The 14,689-nt window shown below is 45.4% G+C and overlaps 1 protein-coding gene across 3 annotated transcripts in view; it reads left to right on the top strand.

Moving 5' to 3' along the window:
* LOC126215393 (aminopeptidase Ey-like) overlaps positions 1-14,689 on the top strand; it is a 406,189-nt gene that overhangs the window by 300,982 nt on the left and 90,518 nt on the right. For all 3 annotated transcript variants that reach the window (XM_049942100.1, XM_049942099.1, XM_049942101.1), the window contains exon 7: positions 10,011-10,167. In XM_049942100.1, coding sequence (XP_049798057.1) covers positions 10,011-10,167 — 157 coding nt within the window. The remainder of the gene's footprint in view (positions 1-10,010; positions 10,168-14,689) is intronic.

Raw genomic sequence — 14,689 nt, forward strand, 5'->3', positions numbered from 1 at the left:
GATGTGCGGAGAACTGTAGGTTGCGCTCCCCATCTGCTATTTGTTAGCTTGCGGATGATGTTGTTCCTGGCACTCACTTTCATCTTTGTGGCCAAACAGTGTTCCTTGTAGGTGAGAGCACGGTCAAGTTTAATCCCAAGATATTTTGGTGTGTCGCAGTGAGATAGATGTTGTCCCTTCCAGCCTATGTTGAGTTTCCTCCTTGCTTCCTTATTACGTAGGTGAAAAGCACAGACCTGGGTTTTTGCTGGGTTTGGCTTGAGGTGGTTATTATCATAATAGTCACCCAGCTTTTCAATCGCTAAAGTTAATTTACTTTCTACCTCTTCAAAGGTTTTTCCCTGGGTGGCAACGACTGTATCGTCTGCATAGATGAAGGAGCTAGCGTCCATGCTGATCGGCTGGTCATTGGTATAAATATTATACAGCAATGGGGCGAGGACGCTACCTTGAGGTAGGCCGTTTTTCTGGGTCCGCCATCGGCTCTTCTTCGACTGCAGCGTGACAAAATACCGTCTATTCTGCAGCAGGCACTGGATGAATTGCGCCAGTCGGTAGTCTTTTGTGGTGTTATATATTTTTGATATTAACTTACTGTGGTTTCTGGTGTCGTAAACTGCTGTAAGGTCGATAAAGGCTGCACCTGTAATTTGTTTCCGCTCGTATCCATCTTCTATGTACTGTGTAAGGTTGAGGATTTGTCCACAGCATGACCTTCCTGGGCGGAATCCTGCTTGCTCTTTAATTATATTCTTGTCTACATGTTCTGAGATGCGGTTAAGGATCATTCTTTCTAAGACTTTATAGAGCTGACAAATCAGGGAGATAGGCCGAAAATTTTTAGGGTCTGTGGGGTTTTTTCCAGGTTTTGGTATAGCTAGTGTATTTGCCTTCCGCCAAGTCTTGGGGATTTTCATTTCAAGAACACATTTGTTCATCATATCTAGTAACCACCGTCTGGTAACAGGTCCGAACATTTTTATTTGTTCTGGGCGTAGATCTTCTAGGCCAGCGGCTTTATTAATTTTCATTATGGAGATGGAATCTTCTAATTCTTTCAGAGTAAAGGGGGTGTCTATGTGGTCTTTTTCTTGAGTGCCTCTCTGTAGTTTCTTTCTTGGGTGCTTCCTGTTGGTTTTATCATTAAGTAGAACTCGATTTGCTATTTGATTTGGTGTGATCTTATACAAATTTTGTGTATTAGGTGAGGGGTCATTATTGATGTTTTTAAGAAGTTGCCAGGCCTTTCGGCTATTCTGTTTCATGTCTAGATTTGTGATTAGATTACACCATTTCATTGTGCTTGAGGCTGATATGGCCTGGAGGAGTTCTTCTCCCGCCATAGTTGTTTCCTCTGAAAAAGGGTTTTCCTCGAAGAGCTGTTGGTAATGTTCCAGAAGAACCTTCGAGTTTCCGTCAAGTCCAGGGATATAACTAGTTCTGCAGCCTCGGGGGATATTTCTTCGGGAGACAGTTTTAACTAATTCAATGAAAGTGTCATATTTTTCCGGGCTAGCATCAAGGTTCTGCACCTCTTTGTCAAGTTCTTCAGAGAATTTGTCCCATAGGGCACGTTTAAAATTAAAACGTCTTTGGAAATGGGTGGTTGCTGGTTTAACAACTGCTTCAACCAGACATAATATAGCTCGGTGCTGTGTATGTGGGAGGGGTTCTCCCACATCCTTCCTGCTTTGATGTGCTACGTTTTCGCTGACAAAGATGTTATCTGGATTGTATCCACCTGCTGCTGTTGAAGGAATATGGAAGTTTGGGGTCGTGTATTAATTTAAGGCCAGTTGAGTCTGCCCAGGTTTCTAGGTCGCCCCCACTTTTGTCTGTGTGCCTGTACCCCCAGGCTGATCCATGGCAGTTGAAGTCGCCCTTTACTATTTTCGTTGGTTGTGAGTTGAAGTTGGTTGGCTCACTGAATCTGAACTCCCTGCTCGGTGGCTTATATATAGACGTCACAGTGCAGGACTGTAACTCTACAGTCAAGATTTCGATGTCTTCTTGAGGTGTCAGTTCTGCAGATATAATGCCTAAGCCCATTTTGGCGAAGATTGCGCTGCCATATTGCTCGTGTGGTCTTTCAATTACTAATTTCATTCCGTGGATCTTTGGTCTTCTATTTGTGGGGCCAATGTGGGTCTCTTGGATTAGTAAGAGATCACAGTTGTGAGTTTTACATGCTACAGCAAGTAGCACTTCTTTCTCATGAGAGGGCCCTTCAATGTTTATGGACATTATATTTAGCGCTGGCTTTGATAAACTGTTGTACTGTTATCGGTAACAGAAATGAGTTTCAGTTGAAGCTCCCTGACATCGCAGACTGCAGTGACGCGACACAGGCCAGACTGTGTTGTGGGTTTGTTTGCAGCTGCTGGGTGGCAGGCAGGCATGCAGTGGCGGCGTGCTCGTGTACCTCCGCAAAACAGCTCGTGTTCGTCGCGTCCATACTGAACTGCATTCAGACGGTCCGCCGTCTCATGATTTCACCTCCTTGTCTGATAGTGTAGTTACGCCAGATCTCCAGGAAGAGTTTTTCTCTGTATTCCATCGCGATGATATACTTGATACTGTGGCTCGTTCTCCCTCCCACAAATCGCCTGGCGCCGATGGCCTTCCCAAAGAATTTTATATTCGATTTTGGCCCCTAATAGGATATACGGTAACTTCCGTGGTGAATGAAGTATTCCACGGAGGCCTTCTCTCTCCCAGCTTTAACGTTGCTAAAATCGTTCTCATACCCAAAAAGCCGGGTCGTTTGCGTGTGGATCAGGTACGCCCGATAACCCTCTTCAATCGTGATTATAAAATAGTGGCGCCAGCGGTAAATAACCGACTATCGGTACTGTCGCCTACCACTATCGCGAGCCATCAAAGTTGTTTTCCGGGTCGTACTCTCCCGGCTCCCGTTGCTGAATGTCGTCATGTAATTCCGATTGCTTCCACCATTCCCGTGGCAAGCGCTTTGCTTTTCATTGATTTTCACCAAGCGTTCGACCGCGTTAATCATGGACTCCTTATGCGAGTATTGACGACTGTTGGTTTTAACGATGCTGCACGACTTCTGTTTAGCTCTCTAATCACTGATATTCAGGCGTACATTGAGGTAAATGGAAGTCTTACTTCTCCATCGCGGTGTGTCAGGGCGTCATTCAAGGGAGTCCATTATCTATGTCGCTCTACGTGCTGTTTCTGGAACCCTTATTGCGAACTATAGATGCTGGTTTGGGTGGCTGGTCTCTGTTGGGAGAAAGGTTTACCGTTCGTGCATATGCTGACGACGTTATGGTTGTTCTCCGTATCCACGATGATATACCATTGCTGAAGGAAGTTTTGGATGCCTTTTGTCGTTTTACGGGAGCGTGTGTTAATGACCAGAAATGTCGCTTACTCAGTTTGCGAGGATTTGATGCTGTTAAAATTCCATGGACTTTGAAGGTCACCCGATATCGATCGTTGGGTGCTATAATTGACAGTTGTTCGCTAAAGATGGCTACGATAAACTGGAAGTCTGTCACGGATAAGATTCAGGCAGCAATCATTGAACACGAGCGTCATTCCCTCTCGCTTTTTCATGCAGTCCGGGCCATGGAAACGTATGTGTTAAGTAAGGCCTATTTTATTGCGCAAATCTTTCCACTTCCTGCGATGATGTACCGCAAGCTACAACGTTTAACTGGCAGGTTTGTCCGGCGCAACTCTATATTTCGAGTCTGTTATGGGGTAATGGCGCGCCCCCGTCTGCTGGGAGGTTTGGGCTTCCCTGCCATTCAGGTTAAGGCTTATGTCTTATTCATCCGTCGCACCGTTTCAGCATGTCAACGCCCCCCCCCCCCCCCTCCAACAGCTCGCCTTAATGACTGTATCCGACCGGCGAGCTTAACACCTCCAGTAGATATTGGTAGGATTAGTTATAAACTACGGCACGTTAAGGAATTTTTTCTTGAGGTCAGTTATTTAGGAGTAAATATCCTTTCCCAAGCGAATTTCTCCCTAAAAATGCTGTTAAGACACCGGCCAATTCCTCATAGTGTTCCCTCTGTGGAAGCCCTGTCGCCAAAACCGAACTGGAAGATTGTTTGGTCTAACATCAGCCTCCCGATTTTCCCGATGGAAGTGGCGTCGTCGTTGTAGCAAGTTGATCGTTATACTGTACTTAACCAAAGTGCGACTTTTTCGTATTGGTCTCAATGTGACGGATCGTTGCCATCGTTGCCATGAAAATGATACATTATATCATCGGTTGATCTCCAGCGGTCAGGTCCATTGGAGATGGCTTCGCCGACAACTGACTTTTCTCCTCAGGACGCCGGAGGCGGCTATCTCGGGGGAGATTCTCGTGTGTCCCGATTCAACCTTCTTTCCCCAATCGAAGGACAATGCCATCATGTGGCTTGTTGGACATTATGTCCACTACGTGATGGTGAGTGGATATGACGCAGATCCGTGTGCCTTTCCCCAATATATGGCCACAGCCCACTGGACGTGGCTCAGGTTGCCCCGTTACCGGGAACTTTTTTCTAATATGCTGTATCTTGTTTTCCGTCGACAAGGCGTTGGATGAGTTGACATTCCCCCTTTTTTTGTGGACAGTCTTGTTTGCATTTAGATGTTCCACGATGTAGAAGTGATGGAGGAAAGAAGGTCTGGACATGTTAAAATTAACACAATTAACACCCTGTTTCTTCACATACATTTTTCTGATTTAACCCTTTTGTTTTTGTCGAAATGACTTGTTTAGTTTTATTTTAATTGATTGCCTTCTATAAGTTCCTTAAAAAAAGAAAACAAAAAGAAAAAAACGAGTGCAGATTTGCGTATTATGAAGGAGTACACTGCCCCATTTGAGTGTATATTTCGGTGTGTTTCCTCTGTGCAAACAAAAAACAAAAAAAGAAAACAAAAAAAAATTGTAGAGCACTTGCCCGTAAAAGGAAAGATCCCTAGTTGGAGTCTCGGTCCAACACACAATTTTAATCTGCTAGGAAAAGAAAAAAAAGGTTCACTCGGATAGAGCGTCTGCCACGTAAGCAGGAGATCCCGGGTTCGAGTCGCGGTCGGGGCACACATTTTCCACTGTCCCGGCTAATATTTTTAAAAAATGGTAGAACGACCGCTCGTGATAAGTGGGGTATCCGTGTTCGAGTCCTCGTTCTTCACTGTCATCATTCCATTTCACAGCTGACACTCTTCCATATTCGCAGCTGCAAATACATTTAGTGCACGATGATTTAGACGAGCTAAATGTAGCACCGTAAAATTCATTCTTATGTGAATTGAACGCACCGGAACGATTTAAAGTGATTCAGATACAGAAAAAATACATTCTTACGATAAATTAGGAAATGTGCTTTCAAAAATCTAGCTTCATTCGGGTTTAACGTGCAAAAAACAAATTTTTGTTCCTTTTCTATGCACCACTCATGTGTTCCAAACTTGTGTGAATCCGTTAAAAATTTGTAAGAAGATAGACAAATACATTTAATTAATAGTCCTGCTGTTGTTTCGTGAAAGCTTTGTACGTTGTCACAACGTGGTTTGAAAGATAATAAAAAATACCTACACCTGATCATTCGTTGCCAGATTCAACAAAATTCGCCATCGGTTGTCAAGTTATGGCGGTCTAGTGTCAAAAAAGTGGTGGAGTAAAAGCTGGTGACCAGAGTGAAACCTGGCCCTGTTGTAGCCCAAAAAAAGGCGAATATGTCCTGAGCACAACTACTGGTGTAAGAGTAAGGCACTACATTTTCGACTTATCTGGCGGCTTCAAAGACAATTAAATCAAAACACTGTGACATATTCGCACTTTTCTATGAGTTAACCATGCTTCCCTGTCACAATGAGCTCTCTTAGATGCAACGTATTGTCACACCTGTATCCTCCAGTTATGTGCCCAAAATCCAGAAGATTCCCCAGCCATAGTAAACGATATACAATATCATAAGGCTGAAAAGCATATTTGTAATAGCCAATGAAAATATCTAGTGTGGACTTGGTGCTGGGGGGATGCTAAAACAATTTTTTGATTTCTGGGTGGAGGGGTTTGATTTTTTTCGCTGAGGCGACCACTTCTCTCCCAATCCCACCCCCTCTACATGTGTGGTGAGTGGTGTAAGAACAAACAGACCTAAATGCATGTGCTACTAGAGTGTGGGATGCATCTGCAATAGAAAGTACCCGAAAGTGGGGATGCACATGTAATAAGAAATATTCCAGAGTGAGGATGCGTGCAGACACACATCGTGTGATATTGCACAATGTGACAAACGCCGTGTCAGATGACACGTTGGCGTATGTCGTGTTATACAATATGACACTGTGTATGATGTTACTTTACATGACATGGGTACTGAGGCTAGCAAGTGAAAAAAGGGCAAATATATTAAGATGTACGGATTTAAATGTCTTTGAAGCTGTCTGAGTCGAAAAACTAGTTTCTTTCTTTTTTAGATCCCTAACTCTGCCCAGGACAAATTCGCCTTTCTTTGTGCTTTGAAAGGTGCATTTTCTATCTTGGTATATATATGAAATGGGCAGTCAAATCAAAATGTGACAGACGCAAAAAGGTAAGAGAATTGTGATCCTTCAGTATCTCGCAGAGTATTTGTTAATGGAAGAGTCCGCAGCTGTAGTGCCATTTCATAGTGTCTGACGGGCCCAATATTTCGACGATCAGACATGTCGCCATCGTCAGGTGCGCTGATGAACTCAGCTCCTGAGGCCTTATATCCACTTCCCCCTCTGCTGTCTGTTCCCTCCACTGTCCGTGCACGCGGAGGGGACGGCCTGTGGGGGGGGGGGGGGGGGGGGGAGTGGGAGGCCTCAGAAACTCAGTTCGTCAGCGCACCTGACGATGGCGACATGTCTGATCGTCGAAATATTGTGCCTGTCGGACACTATGAAATGGCACTACAGCTGCGGACTCTTCGTTCAGTAAGAAAATTGTTTATTATTTCAAAAGTAATCGCCATAACTTTTAATACACTACTGGCCATTAAAATTGCTACAGCATGAAGATGACGTGCTACAGACGCGAAATTTAACCGACAGGAAGCGGATGCTTTGATATGCAAATGATTAGCTTTTCAGAGCATTCACACAAGGTTGGCGCTGGTGGCGACACCTACAAAGTGCTGACATGAGGAAAGTTTCCAACCAATTTCTCATAAACAAACAACAGTTGACCGGCGTTGCCTGGTGAAACGTTGTTGTGATGCCTTGTGTAAGGAGGAGAAATGCGTACCATCACGTTTCCGACTGATAAAGGTCGGACTGCCGCCTATCGCGATTGCAGTTTATCGTATCGGGACATTGCTGCTCACGTTGGTCGAGATCCAATGACTGTTATCAGAATATGGACTCGGTGGGTTCAGGAGGGTAATACGGAACGCAGTGCTGGATCCCAACGGCCTCGTATCACTAGCAGTCGAGATGACAGGCATCTTATCCGCATGGCTGTAACGGATCGTGCAGCCACGTCTTGATCTCTGAATCAACAGATGGGGACGTTTGCAAGACAACAACAATCTGCGCGAACAGTTCGACGACGTTTGCAGCAGCACGGACTATCAGCTCGGAGACCACGGCTGTGGTTACCCTTGACGCTGCATCACAGACAGGAACGCCTGCGATGGTGTCCTCGACGACGAACCTGGGTGCACGAATGGCAAAACGTCATTTTTTTGGATGAATCCAGGTTCCGTTGACAGCATCATGATGGTCGCATCCGCGTTTGGCGACATCTAGGTGAACGCGCATTGGCAGAGTGTATTCGTCACCGCCATACTGGCGTATCACCTGACGTGATGGTATGGGGTGCCATTGGTGACACGTCTCGGCCACCTCTTGTTCGCATTCATGGTACTTTGAACAGTGGACGTTACATTTCAGATGTGTTACGACCCGTGGCCCTACCCTTCATTTGATCCCTGCGAAACCCTATATTTCAGCAGGATAATGCACAACCGCATGTTGAAGGGCCTGTACAGGCCTTTCTGGATACAGGAAATGTTCGACTGCTGCCCTGGCCAGCAAATTCTCCAGATCTGTCACCAACTGAAAACGTCTGGTCAATGGTGGCCGAGCAACTGGCTCGTCACAATACGCCAGTCTCTACTCTTGATAAACTGTGGTGTCATGTTGAAGCTGCATGGGCAGCTGTACCTGTACACGCCATCCAAGCTCTGTTTGACTCAATGCCCAGGGGTATCAAGGGCGTTATTACGGCCAGAGGTGGTTGTTGTGGGTACTGATTTCTCAGGATCTATGCACCCAAATTGCGTGAAAATGTAATCACATGTCAGTTCTTACATAATATATTTTTCCAATGAATATCCGTTTATCGTCTGCATTTCTTCTTGGTGTAGCAATTTTAATGGCCAGTAGTGTATATTTATCCCACTGTGTGGCTTCATGGGAAAAATGTTTGCGGTCACCTACGGAACCACGATTGTGGACAGACGTGCACCTCTTCATCCGAAGGAAATCGACGGTCACGGATGTCTTTGTTCACACTCCAAGAATACGGAAACTGAATGGGGAGGGATGGGGATTGTACGGAGGATGTGTGAGGGCCTCCCAGCGAAACTTCTGCAGTGAGCATCTTGTGGGCAGCCACTATCCTGCAACAGGATGACGTCATCCTTCAACAAACCTGGGCGTTTGGACTAGACGATGGCACACTTCCATTTTTGCAATGCGTCAGTTTAGCACTATCGCGCCTTCCAGAAAGTAAAAAAAAAAAAAAAACAAGGAAAAAGGTAGTCATGGCTTTCGTGTTTCGTGGGGCTGGCGCGCCTGTTCTTTCAGCCACGTGGCAGAAGTTTTTCTGGGAAGCCATTATGCCTGCCCATACGATTTCCATATTTTTTATAGCGCTGAGGAAGGACATTGGTGGCCATCGATTTTCTGCAGATGAAAGACGTACATACAATAGTGGTTCTGTAGGCAGCGGCCGTCCTGTGCAACACTGGAATAAATTTGTTAGCAGTTGTGGCGATTAGTTTCCAAATAATGAACAGTTTACTTAGTTCTTCCGCCTGTCCTGTTCTAATTTGACTGCTCCGTATGTAGGCTGATTCAGCTGCTTCTACCAATGTTTTATGCAACTTTCAATGTCATACCTGGCCTTGAAAAATTATGTGCGAGATTTTCATATTCTCTCGCCCGCTGTGTGTAAACTATAAGTCCTACAGAAAAAAAGTATGGGATCTTTTTGTAGGAAATTCAATATAGTTAAATTTTTTACTGGGACACATTTTCGCTTTGTTACGCTATCGCCTTAGTGGACTGTAAAATTGACGTCTCTGTGAATTTTCCGTAGCAGTTTTCTGAATTTTATCAGCATAAAGTAAGTAATTACATCGTTGTATTCGTCACGCCTTCTGACTACAAAACTGCTATACTTACAAGGCTTATGTTTGAATTTGATTGTCAACAAAATTAGTTTTAAAGTAACTTTTACGAAGGTCGTACTGATAATATAAATGAAAGGCTGACTATGCTGATGGCGTAACCGCCCAATCAAAAGGGATCAAAATACGTCGAATATCGAGAGCAGTTCGTGTGTGTAGGAAGCAGTGACACAAGCAACATACTAGAAATCCTGGCTGGTGAAGGACGAGTGTGGGGGTGGAGTGCATTTCCAGGTCACTTCCGTGCGTTTTCCTGGAATAGCTCGAAACCCGTGTACTATTCCGAAAACATATACCACTACAGAATTTAGCTACACCAAATTTCCTAGAAAAATATCCTATTTTTATGTAGAACTAGTAATTTGCGCGCATCGAGTGGGAGGAAATGAAAATCTCGCCCGCGGTTTCTGTCGGCCAGATGTAACATGGTGGGTTGCATAAAACGACATCGGTAGGGGCAGCTAAATCACCGTGTGCGTACTGGCCCACGACGACGCCGTTTAGTTCTCTGCATCTGGAAATGAGATAGATTAGCTGATCAGTTTGCCACACCTCAGCTGTTTATTGAGATGGCGGCCTTTGTGTTGACAGGCGCACCCGAACTGGAAGACGCTGGAGGCGGACGCGCTTGCCAACATGCTGACAGTACTCAAGTTCGACGCCTTGGAGACGTCGCACCCACTCTCTGTCAAGCTGAAGAACCCCAACGAGATCTCGCAGATCTTCGACACCATCTCCTACAAGAAAGGTCGGTCCCCACGAGCTGCGCCAACGCGGCCCTCACTCCCTGCCGTCTGCTCGCAGACTGTGCCACTGACCGTTTCGCCGCGTGCTAACAGATCGAAGGATAATGGCCATCGTTACTTACTTCGTCTTTAAGTTATCAGCCTTTCATCTGCTTTGATGCGGCCTTCCATCTTTTCCATTTCTTAAGGCCGGCCAGTGCTGAGTGCAGAGTTGACTGTGTGGGAAGCTGTTGTGTGGTCCAAGTCCATCTTTGTACAGATGGGGAGGTAATGACAGTGGCACGTAAAGTGCCCTCCGCCACACACCGTTGGGTGGCTTGCGGAGTATAAATGTAGATGTAGATGGTTGTGGAACCTTGCTGATAAGTAGAAATTTAGACAGCTGAAGTTGTTTTGATTTATATTTGTCATTTCATTTGAGCAACCACTTTGAGCAGTACATTACACAATTTTCAGGCGTGCTGACTGATGTGTAGGAAAATTCCCACTCTTGCCCAATCGCCGGCCGGAGGGGCCGAGCGGTTCTAGGCACCACAGTCTGGAACCGCGTGACCACTACGGTCGCAGGTTCGAATCCTGCTTCGGGCATGGTTGTGTGTGATGTCCTTAGGTTAGTTAGGTTTAAGTAGTTCTAAGTTCTAGGGGACTGATGACCTCAGATGTTAAGTCCCATAGTGCTCAGAGCCATTTGAACCATTTTGAACCTTGCCCAATCAAAACAGGGGTCAGCAGTCAGTGACTGCTGTCCATAGATTTCTTCCTAACTGAGCGGTCACTTTGATCATCACTTAAGTTCTCCAGCACTGCAGCATGCGTGGAGTAGAGAATAATAACTCGACAAGAACATTCTTGGCTAACTGACGCCATCTATACGGTAGTTTGATGGTAGCAGCCAACGTGGTGGACAAGCCCAGTGGCAAGGGAGTTTCGTTCGTAGTGGTACACTGAGACAGCGGCAGCTGTTGGCAGAAGGCGACTCTGCTGGTGCAAGTCGCCTCGAGAGCTCAGTGATGTAGGACTGAACCGGACACAGTACCGTTGGTGATTCGTAATACTTTCAGGAAATGTGCAGACCGCGTGTCGAAACCGGGACCCTTGGGGACTGGCTGGAAATAGCTGTCGATAACACCCCCTGATGTTAATGTTAATTTAGAACTAGGGCCAGATATTTTGGAGAGCGAATTCCAGTTGGCTCTTGAAAATATGGCTGATAACAAAACTAGTGGACATGATGAAATAGCAGCAGAATTGTTTAAAGTCACTGGAAAGGATGCAATGAAAGTGCTGCACTCAATATGTCAAAAAATATGGATCACGCAACAGTGGCCAGAAGACTGGAAAAGATCAGTATTCATCCCCATTCCAAAGAAGAGAAGTTCTAAAGAATGCTCAGACTACCGAACAATTGCACTTATCTCACATGCTAGCAAAGTCATGTTGAAAATCTTATAAAATAGACTTCGCCAATATCTAGATCGAGAGCTACCAGAAGAACAAGCTGGATTTAGGAAAGGAAGAGGAACTAGAGATCAAATTGCTAACATTCGGTGGATTATGGAAAAAGCGAGAGAATTCCAGAGGGATGTGTACCTCTGCTTTATTGACTACGCCAAAGCCTTTGACTGCATCGATCGCAACAAATTATGGAACGTACTGAAAAACATGGGTGTACCAGATCACCTCATTCACCTGATACGGAGTTTATACCTTGACCAAGAAGCCACGGTGAGAACTATGTATGGAACAACGAAATGGATAAAGGTTCAGAAAGGGGTACGGCAAGGCTGCATACTGTCACCATACTCTATTCAATCTGTATGCAGAACATGTTATAAGGAATGCGAGGCTAGATGAAGGAGAAACAGGAATTAAAATAGCTGGAATAAATGTAAACAACCGCAGGTACGCGGATGATACGATCCTGTTGGCAGAAAGTGAAGAAGAATTGGGAACACTCTTGCTGCAGGTGAAAGACGAAAGTGAAAAGGCCAGTCTTAGGCTGAATGTGAAGAAAACGAAAATTATGGCAACTACACCTACCAATTCGTGGGATATAGCAGGAGAAACCATGGAGGTAGTGACCACATTCAGTTATCTCGGTTCCCAGATCTCTGCTGATGGCAACTGCAGCCATGAAATCTGGAGACGCCTGTTGCTCGGTAGACAGGCGATGTCAAACCTTGACAAGGTTATAAGGTCCAGAGATATAACACTAGCAACAAAGATCAGTATTGTGAGGGCTATGGTCTTTCCAGTTGTAATGTATGGATGTGAGACCTGGACCATTAGAAAGGCTGAACGGCGAAGAATTGACTCCTTCAAAATTGTGGTGTTGGAGGAAACTTCTTAGAGTTCCACGGACTGCAAAAAGAACCAACAGATCAATATTGGAGCAAATAAAACCAGATTTCTCCCTGGAGGGTCTAATGTTAAAACAGAAGCTGACCTACTTTGGACACACAATGCGAAGGCATGCCTCGCTGGAAAAAACATTAATGCTGGGGAAGATTGAAGGAACTAGAAGAAGAGGACGTCAGAGGATGAGATGGATCGATGGCATCACAGAAGCAATGTGTTCCAACCTGGAAGGTCTACGGGAGAAAGTGCAAGACAGGAAAAAGTGGTGTGATTTGGTTCATGGGGTCACAAAGAGTCAGAACCGACTAAACGAATAGAGAGAGAGAGAGAACACCCACTGAGTGGCCGAGCTACACTGGATCCAGTTCGAAGCCCGGAAGCGTCAGATCTAGCTGACAGTGCACAGATCCTCAGCTTCGTCGGGTCAGTGAGAGTGGTCGATGGAGCCGAAGTAGGTCAGCCGTACAATAGACGACAGCTGTGGAGACTGGGCCAGTCGAATGCTCGATACTCAAGTAACTTTGCTACTGACTGAGCTGGGAGGACTTGTCCTCGCACCGGGCAGGTGTGTTACGACAGGTGGCTGGTGCACGTCACGTACTCGACCGAGAAAACGCCGTATTGGGCTACATCGAATGATAGCAGAGTCGACCAGCAAAGGCAGAACACCGAGTCGCAGGCCGGTGCACCAGCTCCACAGTCACTTTGGCAACTGGCCCACAGAGCAGTCGCCCAGTTGTGAAGGCCTGCCTGGAGTTCAGCCCACAATGGTATTTTGTGACAGTTCTTTTTTATCAACATGTAACAACAACATCCAATATCGTCTACAGGATAGGCAAGAATTAATTTCTAATTGGAAATTGTTCAAAACTCGTATAATAGTTTACCAATTATCATGAAACAAAAAAAATTTTGTTTCTTACAGTGGTAGAATTTCTCACATTACTAGCCTCTTCATTGCGGCTTTGACTCCATTTGCGTTCGACACATTTATTGAAGACACCTCTCCCCTCCCTCTGAGTCACTTTTTTCTCCCTCTGTCAGTCCACCTCATCTTCTTCTCTTGTCTGTCTTCTCCTCTTTACTCTCCCATGTCTTTTATCGCCTCCTCTTCCTCTCTTTGTCCATTTACTCCACCCCCTCTCTCTGGCCATATCTGCCTCCCCCTCACACTGACCATGACCTTGTTCACCCTTTTTCTTTTTCAATCTCTGTCTCTCCCTCTTCCTTTTCCACCTGCCCATTACCCCTCTACACTTTTCACCTGTATAAGGCATCTCCCCCTCCTCTCCTGACCCTGTTCCCTCCTCCCCTCAGGCTGTCTGCCCCATCCTCTAACCACCTCAACCTATCCCCAGCTGTTTTCGCTGGCAAATGTAGCCCTTGCAATACATTTCAGTGAAGTAGCCAACATTACTCCCACAACTCATTTGTCATGCAGAATAGGCTTCACATCAGCTTGATAAGGCAGGGCAACACTGTTCCCATACAACATATCTGTTGTGCAGGGCAGCCTATATGGCAGAGGCTGGGATAAACATGTATTTGATGTATTTGCCAGCAGCTCCCTCCTACTGCAGCTAGGAAGCTATAAGCCCCACAGTGCTGATACTCACGAGGTGTGCTATTTCTGTGTCAGATTTGGTTGAAATCGATCAAGAGGTTTGAGAGGAGACCCTGGACGTATACATATGTGTACACTCTGATTTATATATACATATATGACAGATGTCTCATTTATATCTTTGAAGTCATCAGTGCTGGACTGTGGTGGAGTGTCTAATCTTGCACGTTTGAGCTCGGCTGGCATCCCAGTATGAAGTAGGGTGATCGGTGGTACAAGTACAGAGATGGTGGTGAAGTGTGAAAGGACGTTATTCCTCAGTAGATGCAAAGATCGTAAGAAACTACCACTCGTAGGTACTGGACACAGGTTCTGTGTCAGATGTTAGGAGAAGTGGTGGACTCTCAGTATCCAGAACAGAGGACAGCGTGCAAGTGATTCAGGAAATGTTGACAGAAAGTGCTCAGAAATCACAAAGATGGACATCTTGTGAAACTGGTTTAACTTAACTCATAATCCGAACTATTCTGAAGAAAGAGTTGAACATTTGTTGTGCAAACCACATCACTGCCAGAATTATCGCCAAAAGACTAAAAACCTTT

Source organism: Schistocerca nitens, chromosome 12 (genome assembly GCF_023898315.1).
Source record: "Schistocerca nitens isolate TAMUIC-IGC-003100 chromosome 12, iqSchNite1.1, whole genome shotgun sequence".
NCBI lineage: Eukaryota > Metazoa > Arthropoda > Insecta > Orthoptera > Acrididae > Schistocerca > Schistocerca nitens.